This window comes from Nyctibius grandis, chromosome 14, assembly GCF_013368605.1.
Source record: "Nyctibius grandis isolate bNycGra1 chromosome 14, bNycGra1.pri, whole genome shotgun sequence".
Taxonomy (NCBI): Eukaryota; Metazoa; Chordata; class Aves; order Nyctibiiformes; family Nyctibiidae; genus Nyctibius; species Nyctibius grandis.
This window is the reverse complement of record NC_090671.1, coordinates 5,704,668-5,719,312: the sequence shown is the minus strand read 5'-3', so window position 1 is coordinate 5,719,312 and position 14,645 is coordinate 5,704,668. Positions and strand designations below refer to the sequence as shown.

The following is a 14,645-nucleotide window of genomic DNA, read 5'->3' as shown; positions in this document are numbered from 1 at the left end:
GAAACTAGACTCTCCTCAATTCCAGAAACTACTGGGAAAGAGATGGTGCCTGATGCCTAAAATTTCATTCATTTTCTCTCAATGTGTTCTGTATTTTGAGGTTCATACACACTGACAGGAAGTTTCAACAAGCCAAGTTGATGAGTTCAGTTACTGTTACTTGTATTTCAAGGATTTCATAAACATCCCTAGAGCGTGACAACACCCTGGAACATTCAGTTTTGATCTTAGGCTAAATTTATCTGATGTGATGTATTAGTCCACGCTGGTAGGTGAACACCAAAACCCCCCTCATGCATAGGTGCAGACACTCTTAGCTGTTCCATATCAGATATGGATTTCTGAGAGGTCATTAATTGTCTGATTAATAGTAACTTACCTTCAAACAAGAGCAGCTGCAGCACACCCTTCTTTAGAGGTTTCATTTCCTCAGACTGTGGTATTTCAGGCTTGCAGTATGATGTGGTGAAAAGCAAACTGGAAAAAAAACAAGCTTGTTTTGGATATTTAAGTATATTTTTTTTTTTTACTCATAGCTTCATCAAAGGAATGAACAAAAGAGAAAAATCTCTGGAGAGCTTCTTTCCCGCAGACTCTCACCATCCCTTTTGGCAGTAGCAACTGTGCAGGCAAGAAAAATGCGTGACTCCATATATATTTATTTTAGTTGTGCTCAGAGTTTTACAGGTAGCATCTTCCCTTTAGACCTTCTCAACAGAAATATAAAAAAGTTTGAAGCCACTTCCCCGTTTACCCACTCATCTCCAATAATCAACTGAAGTGAAAGGCAGAAACATCTTTTGTTAAAAGAAAGAGTGGTGAGTTTGTGAAGGCTTATCCCAGTCTAGAGCTGGGCTTCCTGCTATGGCACAGATCTATTCGTTTGTAACTTAGAAAACCCAGACCCCAGAGTCCTGTAACTCCCATCTACTCAACAGGAAACAAATCTCTTCTCTAGCAGTGACAGGGACATGCCCAGTAGCTGACATTGTGCAAGGGAAACGCTTCCTGCAGCTTGCGTGAGCTGGACCTTCTTCAGAACCTCTGGGTACCCAATCCGTCTTCATGGGATGGAGAGGAGGCAGGGAACAAACTCTTCAAGCAGAACAGACTCTTCAAGTAAGTACTGCATGTCCTGACAGACAGGCCTGTCTTAGCAAACTCCTGTGGCATGAGGCACTGTGGTCATGGCTGTAGAGAACTGTCCCAGCTCTGTCAACAGAACCACAGGTAAATTTGTTCTCTTTCCTGTGAGAAGTCCCTGAGTTGCAGATCTAAAGGATCTTCCCCCTAAACACACCTCAGTGTCACTAGACCTGAAAAAGGAGCTGAGCCACATCAGTAGCCTGCAGGGAATCCACCTTTCCGGGAATCGGAGGCTGCAGCCCATCCTTCATCTGTTCTGAGAATGGCCTGCACAACCGCACCAACGCTCATCCACGTGGTATCGTGTTTCCTCCTCTTTAGTTGTTCTTCTATACCCTGGAATGCAGAAATGAATGAGGACAACAGGAGAGAGAAGCTGCACATGTGCCGTAGTCTGCGACCTGCATCCTCCATGAGTACCCAAGCATTCAGTGCCTGTATTAGGTAGGTCTCCTAAAATTACTACTCCTCTTCCCTTTGCTTTCTGGGATGCCCTGCTTTTGGAGAGGTGGAATTGAGATGTGGCATTTGCGGTGCTCAGTGTGGGCTACCAATACTATTCTTGGTCACAGAGGATTCTGCCTCAGATATTCGTATACCAACAGCCTGAACTGAGGGGTCCTGCTTGGGAATGGGGGAAAACACAGGACTTGCAGAGAGCAGGGCATCCTCCCCGGTGCAGGCAGATATCTCAGCTGTTACCTTAATAAGAAGCTTATTAATGAAGGATCTTCTGCATAGTTTGATGAAGAAAACTGCCTTATGTAGTAGTATTTTCCCTAACATAGAGACATGGGATGAGATATGTACAAAGACTGCATCTGTCTTGGGCCTCTGGGATGTGTAATTCCTCAGGGTGAATGAAGTTGCCAGCTCAGGCAAGTGGTATGCAGAGCAAGGCAGATCTTGCCATCAGCTCTCGGAATGACAGTGCTACACAGAGACCTTTACTGTGAAAATATTTTCAAGTCTGTTCTCGGGTCCCTCTGTGCATTCTCCCTTGCTAGCTCTGTGCCAGCGCTTCAGGATTCATCGGGAGATTGCACAATAGGTCAAGAGTTTCCTGAGGGTCACTGGATTTAGACTGCTGGATGGTTCAGGCCCTGATGTGGTTTGCTGTTTTGCCAGTCCCTTGAGCCAAACAACACTGCAAGAAGATACATACCCTCAGTTTCAGATGGAGGTCACACTTGAACGCACAAGGCCTTAAACCCACGTGACTGAGACTAAAGGTACACTTTGAACAGCTTAGTGTGGCCCAGTACTTGCCCTGTGCCAGCTTTAGTAGTGCTCACCTAGGAAGATTTGGCAAAGCTTCATCATTTTTCACAAGCATGTGCCTTCCCAACACTAGGAACCCAGCCCACAACAGGAGTTCATGCACACCCCAGACTCTAGGTAGGCAAACCTCCTCTATTTGCTCCTCAAGCTCTGTGATATTGGGAAACAGCTGATCGTGAACTCTGGGCTCTTCCACTGCTTTCTTCACATCATAACCAAACCAGATGGAATTGATGATCGTCTATGAGAAGTAAAAAGCCTTAACGTTAGTTAGTTGTCTTCAAAGAGGCCTGACTCTTGTAGCAACATAGGCAGAGATGTCTGAAGAATGTTCACCAGAGCACATAAAAGGCATACTTTCTGTTTCCTGCTGCTTTCAGCGGTCCCTCTCTTGGCTAAGCCAAACACAGGTACATTGCAGCAAGTCAGCTTGTATATGCTTGGAAGGATTCCCACAAAAAGAGACGGTGACTCACTAAAATTAACATAGTTAAAGGATAAGATCCTCAAGCTATTGTAGTTGGGTTTATGCTGCTGTGATTAAGCTAGTGCTAGCTTAGTTAGACACACAGCAGTCACCTCAGCAAACACACAGCTACAGCTTCCTGCAACTGTGCAACCAGCTTCCTTAAACCTGGTTCATCTCTACATGCTTAAACTGCAGGTTGGAGCTGCTGGTAAGTGCAAACAGCCTCAGGATCAAGGGCTCAGAAAGCTGCTTGTAGCGGTTTTTACAGAGACTTCTCCTCTACCTCAGCCAGAAAGCAGGATCCAGCCTGGTGCTCTGAACCACTGTGTGTGCTGGCACAGGAGGCAGCTTTCTCCTGCGGTCACCTTTGGTGTAGCTGGGCATTTGAGCGGCTGCCACAGCAAGTCACAGAGAGCCTGCCTGTCAGATGGCTTGGCACCATGCCTGGCTTAATTTCTTATTTAGCTTCTCTGTGTGACTTTAATACAAAGTTTAGAATGTTGAATGGGAATGGCTCTAAACTAAATTAAGAGACTAGTTCCTGGAGATCCAGAGAGCAGAAGTCAAAGCTAAACTGAAGTAACAAGTCTTCTGCAAGTGGTAAGAACAACTTGCCAAAGGGAAAGACCTGGAGTCACTGAAGGAAGTAATTGTAGCTCTGGCAGGAGTTGGCGTTGGAGGTCTGGCCTCCTGAAGGCCAGGCAGGAACTTCCCTTTCAGGCCCCAGCCCACAGCAGGGAGCCACAGCCACAGTCACGTCACAGGTGGAGACTTGAGCCCCTTACCCCCAACGCTGCCTCTACCCCACCTTGTTTTGCCTCAGCCTTGTCCCCTGTTCGCCCATATCATCACATACCAGTGCTGTTGCTGTGGTTATTTTTGTTCCTCCAGAAGCACCAACCACCATCCTGACCTTCTTCATTTTATCCACCAAGATGGAGGGGCACATAGAGGACAATGGCTGTTTACCTGTTAGGGACACAGATGCAACAGAGGTTCAGCTTTCCACGTGCAGCTTACAAACTGCCAGCTCCTGCTCCACGTCTAAACCCAGAGCTTCAGTATCCACCCTCTCAAATCAGCTCACGTGTCTTGTGCAGCCCTTGGGGATCCCACTATCCCCTGTACCCATCTTGTTGCTCCTGCAATGCAAAGCTTAACCCTGGTCCTTCATGCAGAGGCTGAAGGTGCCTTCCCCCACAGTCCTGTCCTGTCTGGGGCTGTCTGTGATGCAGCTGCCTCCTGTACACTGTGGGACTTCCCTTCCCATCCTTTCACTTCCCTGTCCCTCTCCAAAGCGTGGAGTACAGGAGGGTAGCAGAATCCCAGCCTGCTTTAGCAGCAAGGAGATGGGTCTGCAGGAAGCAGTGGTGAAGCAGGCAGGGTGCTTGGGTTAGGTACATGAACGGGGTCCATCCAGAGCTGCCCTCAGCCCCCAAGGCAGCACAGGGAGAAGGCAGGACAGTGTCATCTAATGCTTTGCTGTGTCAGCTCCTGCTGCTGCCTCCCTCCCTCTTAAATCAGTTCAAAGAAATCTTTTGCAGCCCCAAGACATTTCATTTGACATGTACTGAGCTCCCTGGGAAAGGACTTCTGGTTGTTGGAAGGAGGCATGCATACACAAGAGTTTTTCTTTAGACAGCCTCTCCTCCTTCAGGATGCACCAGGGGCGGCTGGTTGTGCGTTTTTTACAGGGATGCCAGGTGACTTGCTTTCATCACTGTCCTCTGCAGAAAGCCCCAGATCTGTGCCTGTGATCACGGACGTGCTGCAGCCTACCTTGCAGACACCAGAGTGTTAGCATGCAAGATATAGCCAAAAGACTGAGTCAGGAAGGAGTTTTACAGCTACCTGGTGCTATGAAATTTGCTGGAGAAGGAGGGATCCCAAATCCATTGACCATGTAAGGTGAGCTGAAGTCATCCATCTCATCATTAAATATGATTCCACTCACATTGGATCGTACATCAGAGCCAAAGCTGGACAAAACAAGTTGGCGCAGACATGTCAAAACCAGAGCAAAACCAGGAAGGGCTTCAAGTGAATTACTGCAATGTGAAACCTGGAATTTGTCTGGAGTAACTCTGCACTCCCTCCTGCCATAAAGGTCATTGTCACCCCTTGGGGGAATAAAGCAGTTCATACCATGAGCTACACACAGAGGAAAGGCAGCCCAGAGCCCTGCTGTATAGCTCCCCTGCAAGGACCCCAAGGGGAAAAACAGCACAGCAGCTGAGTGCAACTAACTCCCCTTCCAGCCAGGCAGTACTGCGCTCCATTCAGAGGCAGTGCAGCTCCAGGGCTGGCACATTGGGTTTTTGCTCAAATGTGTCAAGCTGGAGACATTTTCTATGGACAAAAAGAACCTTCACCCCCCAGCTTCAGGCCATACACACAGAACTCAGCTCTTCCTAACAGCACTCGATGCCAAACACTGCACTTCCAGGCCAGATGTATTAGCTCAAATTCCTTCCAGATGCCTGAGAAATCAGAGCCAGCAGCAATACCACTGCTTATGAGAATCATATAATCGTTTTCGTTGGAAAGGACCTTTAAGATCATCAAGTCCAACCATTAGCCCAGCACTGCCAAGTCCACCGCTAAACCATGTCCCTCAGCACCACATCTACATGTCTTTTAAATCCCTCCAGGGATGGTGACTCCACCACTTTCCTGGGCAGCCTGTTCCAATGCCTGATAACCCTTTCAGTGAAGAAGATCCAGATGCAGTGAATGTTTTCATGGTGGGTGAACCCAACATGGGAAAGGACACATCTTGTCCTCTGACCCAACCACACAGGCCTCAGTGTTAAGAACTGACCTGCAAGCTCAGCTGGAGAAGTGCCCATCAACAGTGCTACCCATCACTACCCCGCTAGAGAGATGACAGTCAGTGATGTTTTATACCAACCACAGAACCACCACTAGGAAGACGGCAAAGGCCTACATGGAAGTAATGTCTGAGCTCATACTATTGGTTGATGGTGCTGGTGGCGGACACAGCACTGCCATCATCAGCCACAATGGAGAGGTGGGATGTACCGGCATTATCTCCAGTGTAATATAGTGGCTCATAGTAGTCAACTGGATGGGAGGTGTTGTCTGTGATTTTCCTCCGGAGACTATCCGCAAAGAACTCAGACGTCATGTTTCTGATCGCCTGTCAGAGAAATCCAATGCAGTTACTCAGAAGATTAAGTTTAAGAGACATGTAGTTATGAGGCTGATATCCAATATTTCAGACCATGGAAGAGTGGCAAATCCCAGCAGTGAGGCTATAGTTTTCCAGCAGGGGCTTTCCTCCTTCTTGAAATATGGACATTGTACCAAAGAGCATTTTAAGCAGTCACAGAAGCAGCTGTTACAATGCACCCCTCTGTGTAGGAAGCTAATCAGCATCCATTATTGTAGATCTATGGAAAGCTGTCCTCAACACTGCTGGAACGTGTAGGCAAGCAGTGTTACACTTGCTTCAGAGATGAGAGGAGAGGGATTGGGTTGAGAGGACTAGACCAAGGCAAGCTCTGATCATTGCTCTGCAAGCTGCAAATTTGTGTCCATCAGGCTGGGTTGGGCTCAGATCCTGCTGCTTTTGGAGAGTCACAGAAGTAAAAGAACAAGTGTGAAGCTGGGAAAAGCAGAGTTCCTGCCTCACCCCTTCCCGTCCATTGGTCCATTTACTATAGGCAGGACTGTGGTTAGAGAGCCACAAGGATGCTGGGAATGTCATCTAATGAATAAGACTTCAAACACTATGAAAACAAGGAGGGTTAGCCCTAAATACACTCAAACACTCCTGGTGAATTGAGGATTTTGCTTTTCATTACAGCAGGAAGGTTTCCTCCATTTACACCCCTCACAGCTCAGCCATGAGTCACCTAGGACTTCACATTCTGATTCAGAGATACTTCAGTGCCTGTCAATAGCAGGTGGCACAGAGCATCTCTGACAAAGTTTAACCACCCAAAAACTGTAAGCCATGTTCCAGTCAACCTTGGTGTTGCAGAAAGAAAAGGCTTTTGCCAGGTACCTCGGTGATGTTGACAAATTTTGGATCTCCCAGTAAAGTCCTCTTGGCATAGGCAAAGCGGAAGGCCTCCACAATGCGGTGGTAAGTCAGACCTTTCTCCTCCATGGTTTTGATGCTGTCAGCAGAGAAATTATATCCTGGCGATAGAAGACAAACGATTGTGAACACAAAGGAAAGCACACGGTCAGTGGATGGCTAATAAACCTGTCTCAAATGGTATAATCTTGAAGCCCAGTCTCTACAGAGATTCAGTCACTGGACTGTCCTAATCTCCACATGGAGAACACAGGAGCTCTGGTAGTTTTGAGCACTGTGGGAGTCATCAGCAGGACTTGTACTTGCAGAGACATTTTCCAAAGAAGCCTCAAGTACAAGTTAGTTTCCACCTGTGCAGGTACCAGGGAAGTGCCCCAATCAGGAGCATATTTTTCCTCTCGCACCTGTATTTCAGGTAGGAAAGTGACATCCCCGAGTTTACAGAAGAGGAGGAGCGTTTCCCCGTCTCTGATGGATCCCTCCTGGGGCCTCAGACTTCTCACCTGCTGGAGGCTATCAAGGGAGGCCCAGCTCCCAGGACAAAAAAAAGGTCCTGCTGCCTGTCGGGCACTGCTCAGTGGCACTCTCACCTTTCAGAATGTTGAAAATGAGGGCTAGCACTGGGCCACTTAGGGGGGCACTAGGCGTGTAGAGGGTAAACTCCCCAAGCGTGATCTGTATGGGGTCTTCGATCACTGTTGCATTGTAGTCCCGCAGGTCATCCAATGTGACAATGCCCCCTGGAAAAGAGAAGGAAGCTATAGATGTGTGTTTATGGGATCTCTGGTGGGAAGAGAAGGTAATAGTCCATCACCACGCGTCACAGCAAGGACAGGAGGGAACACAGACAAATCCAAAAACTTGCAAGATAAAGAAAGCAAAGATGGGTGCACAGGAGATGAGTTTATTCCTTCATAGATCCAGCTGAGGCTCAGATAGCCTAAGCTTGAAGTTGGGCTGATTTACAGCAGCCAAATATCTGGTGAACTATCTTTTTTTACAAATGACACCAGCAATGTCAGGTAACAAAACGTCGTTAAAGAGTCCTGTTTACAGGAGGAGGATGCAGCTTTTGGGTGCAGACGCTTTGTGCTACCCCACAAGCAGAATAATTTGTGTGCTCCATTGCCTTTCTTATCAGAAGGGGGAAGACAGTAATTAACCATCACAAATAAAGCCAGTAAATGACTTCCATGAGGTTGACTGAAGCTAGCCAATGCTAGCTAGTAAGGCTAGGATACTACCACCATCTAGTGGCACCGAGAGATTAAACAAGCTCAGAGTTTACAGGACCGTGTATGCAATGTTTTAGGTAGAAACTTGTTGGATTCAGGCTCTGTAAACAGCACGTATCTACTAAGAAATGCATAGACTTGCTAGACTATATAGTACAGAAAGGCACAGTATACACTATCCATTTCTGACTGGGTTTCAAATGCATCCATTAAAGCGCTAATAGCTTCTCTTGGGTGTCCTGTTGCCACAGATCTCAGAGATGGCATTTTAGGCAGCAGGCTTGACCCGCTTCCAAGGCTTCTGCAGGTCACCGGCTCCTCCCTGGATGCTGAGCCGCAGCAGTAAGGTCACTCATGCTGTTTTGGACAGATGTCCTGTTTCTCACCTACACTGTGGATGTCATCGATGATCTGTTTTGCCAGGCTTCCTGTGTAAAAGGCATCTGCTCCTTCACTGGCTATAGTCTCGTATGTGTTGGCTAGTTTAGTCATCTTGATGATATCGCCCTCATGCAGAATTTTCCCTCCTCTGCAGAACACTTCGCTAACAGAGAAAGGAGATTGAGAAGATCAGATCTGAGAGACAAGTTCAAAACTATGTGTACCTGTACCAGCTGACACAGTATTTGAGCGTTCATGCTAGAGGCTTCTTGGAGAGAAGAGAAACTGCCTGAGCCATGCCCCAAGGGTCTTGATACCTTGCACTGGGACATAAAAATGAACAGTGGTTTCTGACTTGGGATTCCACATTGCTCAGTGAAGCCTGCAGGAGGGAGCGTCGATCTTTTTCACCACAGCAGGCCACCCTCCCTACCTGCTCAAAGCGACAACAACTGCCTCAAGATGCCCAGGAGGGGCCATGGTCCTTGAACTCAAGCAGTTCTGTTCAGAGCACAGACTATAAATCTACAAGGCTCAAAGCTTTGGGTGAGTCCAGAAGAATGTGTTTCAATCCCTGTTTCTCAGAGCACTTTGAGGTAGACAGTTTCCTCTCTAGCTCCCTCATCATGGATCATGAATGTACTGCTGTGGACCTGCCAGATGGAAGTACAGGAGATAGGCCCAGGCTGTACATCCCAGTTGGATTGGAAACCGACCTGCAGCTGGCAGAGATTTTAAGGAAAAGAGAGGATTAAGTATGATCTCCAGTAGGGCTGGACATAGACACCAAGGGTTTGACTGTAAGAGGAAGTGAAGGAGCATTTAAAACCCTTCATGTTCATAGTCATTGCCAGAAGTGGATGGTCAGAGGCGTTGCTGGAGGAAGGCTGACTGCAGAGTAAGAGATGACCCAAATTCCCACTGCCTGACAGCAGATGAGATGTTTGAGGAGACTCTGCAATTGCCCCAAATGCAGGTAAGATTCGTTTAGTGCACTTACAGCATAAGGAAAAGCTGGGGATTCAGAAAATACATTGCCATCTGAGAGATTTATCCCAGCATGAACTCTAATTCCACCTTTGCACAGACAAATGGACTTTAAGAGTGGAATTCATCTCCCTTTCAAGGTCAGGACTGAACATTCCTAAAATTGGCCACATGATTTAGCACCTTCAGGTAGCTGGAATAGCATCAGCAGGTACAGTGAGTACAGTCACTGCAGGGGAGGCGCACGCCTCACAGACACATTACACGAACACAGAGACTTTTCAGCTAGGATGCAGTTACCCCAAATTTCTCTGCACAGAACAGCAGCTGCTCTACCTACCACAGTGAGGGATTGCTTTCAATTGCCTCCTCTCTTGATTTAATGGCTGCTGCAAGGCCTTTCCCAATAGGGAATCCTTCTCTTGCCAGCTTGATGCTGGGCAGAAACAGGTCTTTCCATGCCAGTTTGCCATGACGTTTGTGAGCCAGTTCATACCCACGGATTTCTCCTGGAACAGCGATGGACAGTCCTCCTGGAGCAGATAAGGAATGTATTAGTCTTCCACAGCAAGAATAGAAAGCGACTAATGGAGTAGGAGGTAGAGCAGGCTTCTCTGTCAGCCCTGTTTCTAGGCAGGGATTATGTATACTATGACCAGCTCAGCTTATGCATACGATGCTATCAGAATTATTCTGACATTTATGCCTACATATTCTGGACTGCTGAAACGCCTCTATCCTCTTGTTGCTAACTCAAGTTTTTGGGTCATTTCCCCTCAGCAGGCTCTGTACCAGAGAAAAGTTGCTTAGAACACAGAAGCTGCCATAGCTGCCTGCAGTTTCCAGTCCTTCAGGAGAGAACACACTACAGTAACAGGACACAGATTGCGTACATACTTAAGCCAAAAACTTTGTTGCAGCATTGTGCCTTCAATGGCAATAGATTGATAACTACATTGCACAGTAATGCAGCAGTTTGCTTCAATCCTGTTTTTATTGGCATCTCCCAGAAGTTCAACACACTTCTCGAACCCCCTCCAGGGTGCTGTTCTTCCTTGGTTACAGGAGTGACCATGAAGAGAACTAGTTAGTATTTCTTTCTATTTTTGATTAGAAAATACTTCCCTGAAAGGAAATTTCTTCTTCTTCTCTGGAGCCCCTGAACCATTAGTTCAAGCCACCACAAAAGGTATTTAGGGAGGACACTTGAACTGGCAAGAACTAAGGTGATCCGCAAAGATTTATTCAAAGAGGTGGAAAGGAAAGATGGCAGACATGGAACAGGTCATACTCAGGGCTTTGGATTCACCTGCATTTTCGTGAAGTGAAAAGCAGAAAGTGCTGAGGTGATCGATAGTTTGAAGAACGTTATTTTTAGCTTCCTTGTCAGGACAGAGTTTGCAGATTGTGTAAAATAGGGGACATTTATAGGTGAGAAATCCTGTAGATATGCAAGAACCTAACCATAAGAAATGTTCTTAATTCATACATGTCAGTAGCAGCTAATGTTGGAGCTATGCAGTCCCCCCAAAGTAGTGAAACAGCCTTTGCCATACCTTTCAAAGAGAGCTGTGTGTTGTTCCTAAACATGTCCTCTGATGCTCTTTTTGGAGCCACCTCTCTTGCATTAATGATTTCCACTTTTCCTTTAACGACAGACCAAGGAAGATGATGTTTAGCTCTGGACTCAACACACAGGCATGGTGTCTGCTGAAGAAGTCTGATCAACGTGAGACAGCTTCTTGGCAATTATTTTGAGGACAGCATGTTCCCCCAGAGGCTGTGAGAGTCAGTCTTGTACCTTCACCCAGGTAGGAAAAATCACCTGCTTTAGACAAACAGTTCTCAAACTGTTTCAGATGTGTATGGCCCTGTCCCTTACCTGTGCTGCTGTAGATGGTAAAGAAGAGGCCCCCTCCAATGCCCATGCTGTGAGCATTCATGAGTCCTACGCAAAGCAGAGCTGCAATCGCAGCATCCACCGCTGATCCACCTTGCTGAAGGATGTCCCTGTGCAGCAGAAGAGAAGGCATGATATGGTGACATGTTACAGTGTCTCAGCTACCTGCAAGCTGTGGAGTCATCTCATCAGAGCAGCTATGACAGATTCTCTAATGCACACACAGTCTATAGGTTCCTCAGGAATAGGAAGCTTTGAGCTTCTGTCACCTCAGAGAATATATTCTAATGGTCCAGGTGCAGAGCAGATCAGCCCTCATTAGAGACACATCCAAACTAGCTTGAAAACACTGAGATATGTCAAAGTACGTTTGGGGACAGGCATCCCAGACACATTCATTACACATGAGAAATGACAACTCTCTGAGGAGCCTGAAATCTGCAGCACTTGCATCTAGAACTGGAGGACAGCTTTATAAATGGTTTTTAAAAAGAGCTTGAAAAGCATCTCTCATTCCCATTGTTCATGCATCTAGGGAACCTTTGCCTGCTATGTTGTCTTTGACCAACTGCAGTAACGTTGGTCAGGCATGGTAAAAGCCCAGGTTTTATTAAAGCCTCCTCTTTCTACAGGGAGATTAGAGATGATCTGTGCTGGGCAACTGCCAGACTTCCAGCTGGACACCAGGGAAACAACAGTTTTGTCTCGTGCAAGAGCTGTCAGAGCTAACGAGAGTCACATCACAATCAGTGGGTACCTTCCAATTATTGAGCACTGCCCGGCATCTGTAGCCACAGCCGCCCTCTTATAAATGTGTGTGTCCCCCGAGTGAGAACACAGCCCGAAGAAGAGTCCCAGGAACAAGATGAGACCCAGCAGGGCTGCAGTCAGGACTCCGGCCACCACATAGCGCTTCTTCATCTTCCTGAGGGAAGAGACAGGATTGTCAGCCTTGCTCATATTGCCTTGAGGAACCAACTTCCTCCTGTATAGTGGAGCTTTGGGTTTTCACCATGACTACCATACTTGTGCAATAGCCAAGATGCCCTTTACCTTACTGAACCATCTGCCATCCTCAGAGACAACCCAATCCATGGCATCGTGGGTGAAGAGTGGACCCTCCAACCCCACCCTCTGTGGATGTTCAACTGCCCGAAGCAGAGCAGACTCCAGCAGTCAGAGCCGCACTCAGAGCCTTGCAGCAGCAGCACATGCAGGGTTAGGGAGCAGTGAGTGTGCCAGCACTGAGCTAACCAGAGGAAACAGGCCAAGCCAGCCAAACCAAAACTTTTCTCAGATGGAAGAGATTAGCAAGCACTGTCCCTCAACCTCACTCCCACTCCTGTAATTTAAATTAGGAGATATAGATTTGCTATCCAAGCCCTGTACCTGCGAGCTCTGAGCTCTAAAGATGTCCATCTCCAAGTAAAGCAGCTCAAACCAGGGTGTAAATCTACTGTATGTGCTGTTCTGTAAACAAATGTCAACCGAGGGCAGTAAAAGGATGAAATGTCTTTCCAGGTTCTAGAACTTGATTTACACTCAACTACTTTTAAAAGAGACCCGTGGCATGCTTGCAGAGCAATGACTGTGCAGGGAAACAGAGAAGCCGTTATGTCCCCAACAATAGCTCACACACAGCCTCAGAGTTTAAAGACAGTTTTGTTTGTTGGCAGAGAGAGTTCAGCTTCAGCACTGGCAGTCTCCTCCAGGCTTCACAAGGAATGCCATGGGATCTTTTATCTGCGCCCCGGCCAGGCAGAAGGTACTTTGTTCCATCTGAAGGCTGCTCTATGCTGGGCTGTCCTGCAAGCCTGGGGTGACTCAAGCCCTGTAGCTGGTGCATTAACCCGTAGGCTGCTGGCTGGGGCTGTGCAGTTCTCCACCACAGCCTGCCTCACTGCCAGGCTCCTGTAAAGTGGTCCCTACTTATTGCTGTGAGGTCAAGCCAGAGATAATCAACACTGAACAGAACTGAGCAAGAAGTCCCTGGATAAAGCAGGCTGTTCCAGCTGTCTTTCAGGTATGCTGTTCACAGAGAGCTACTGTAATCAAGATTTGCAACTCCTCCACAGGCACTAGATTTTCTGAAGCCTAATGGCATGTAGTGTTCTGTCCAGTGTAGAGTAAACTCTGAGTTCATTGAGAAAGAGACAATAATTTCCTCTTGAAGCAACTTTTTTCCCTAAAAAACTTTCATGTTTTCTTGTAGAAATTTTAGCATCGAATCCAGCATTTTTTATTTTAAGACACTTCAGCATATACTATGAAGTGAAAAAAGGCAGAAAAGTGGAATAAATGCAGAATATCCCATTTCATGTGCTTTTCACAGTGTTTTCTAGTTGAGGACCTCCCAGAAATCCAGAACTGGCAAACTCAATCTCCGAAATGCAAGTTTATTTAAATAAAGTTTTATAAACTCATTCAGAACATCATTGTTACATTCACTCCCAATTTAAAATCAAAATGCTTCATTAAAATAGTTCTATTCTCTTAACTGTTGCACAAGATGTTTTCAGATGCTCTTCTGCCATTAAACTAGAAGTTGTCTATTCAACCTGAGCTTACTCAGACTGGTTAGTCTGGTCCTCTATCATTCTTTTTTTGGCAAGCTTTCATCCAATATATTAAAAAAAAAAATCACATTGTCCCACCTTCTGTTGAATAAGAAATCCTACACAGCACTTCCAGGCCGAGGGGAAAGGCTTAATGAAGGTAATTTCTAATTCCCCCTTACCTCTTGAGAGTATCTGCAAGTCTGTCCTGTCCTTTTGCACAGATCCTTATGTATTGATATCCTTTGAATATCCTTTCTCAAGCAGTGGACCCCTTTCTAGGGACAATACATCCTTGCAGCAGTAACCACTTACCTTCCCTTAAAACCTCTCTGAAGTGTGCCATACTATTTGCTATTTGTACTGTTCTGCTCATGGAGATTAACCCATTGAAACTCATTATGTTTGAATTCACAGTACCAGAGGAACGCAAAAGTAATCATTGACTAGGTGAAGAGTCAAGAACCCACACCCTTTGAAACGCATATTTTAGCATCCACAAAGGCTCTGTATCACCAGTAGAATCATTCTGTGTTCTTGGATTTGGTTACTACATGGTGCAAATGTGAGTTTTCCCACACCTCATCGCTAGCTCTGAAGTTCTGATTAAGCAACTGAGCAAATA

The 14,645-nt window shown here is 46.5% G+C and overlaps 1 protein-coding gene across 1 annotated transcript; it reads right to left on the bottom strand.

The window, feature by feature from the left end:
- Positions 1 to 1,338: 1,338 nt before the first annotated feature.
- On the bottom strand, positions 1,339 to 12,390 carry GGT1 (gamma-glutamyltransferase 1). Its single transcript, XM_068412687.1, has 12 exons — positions 12,223 to 12,390; positions 11,448 to 11,575; positions 11,122 to 11,211; positions 9,906 to 10,098; positions 8,584 to 8,741; positions 7,553 to 7,702; positions 6,927 to 7,063; positions 5,869 to 6,056; positions 4,748 to 4,875; positions 3,753 to 3,865; positions 2,555 to 2,668; positions 1,339 to 1,482 (listed from the first exon to the last, which is right to left on the bottom strand). Exons 1-12 carry the CDS (start codon positions 12,384 to 12,386, stop codon positions 1,339 to 1,341), a joined length of 1,707 nt encoding a protein of 568 aa, XP_068268788.1. The 5' UTR covers positions 12,387 to 12,390.
- Positions 12,391 to 14,645: the final 2,255 nt, after the last annotated feature.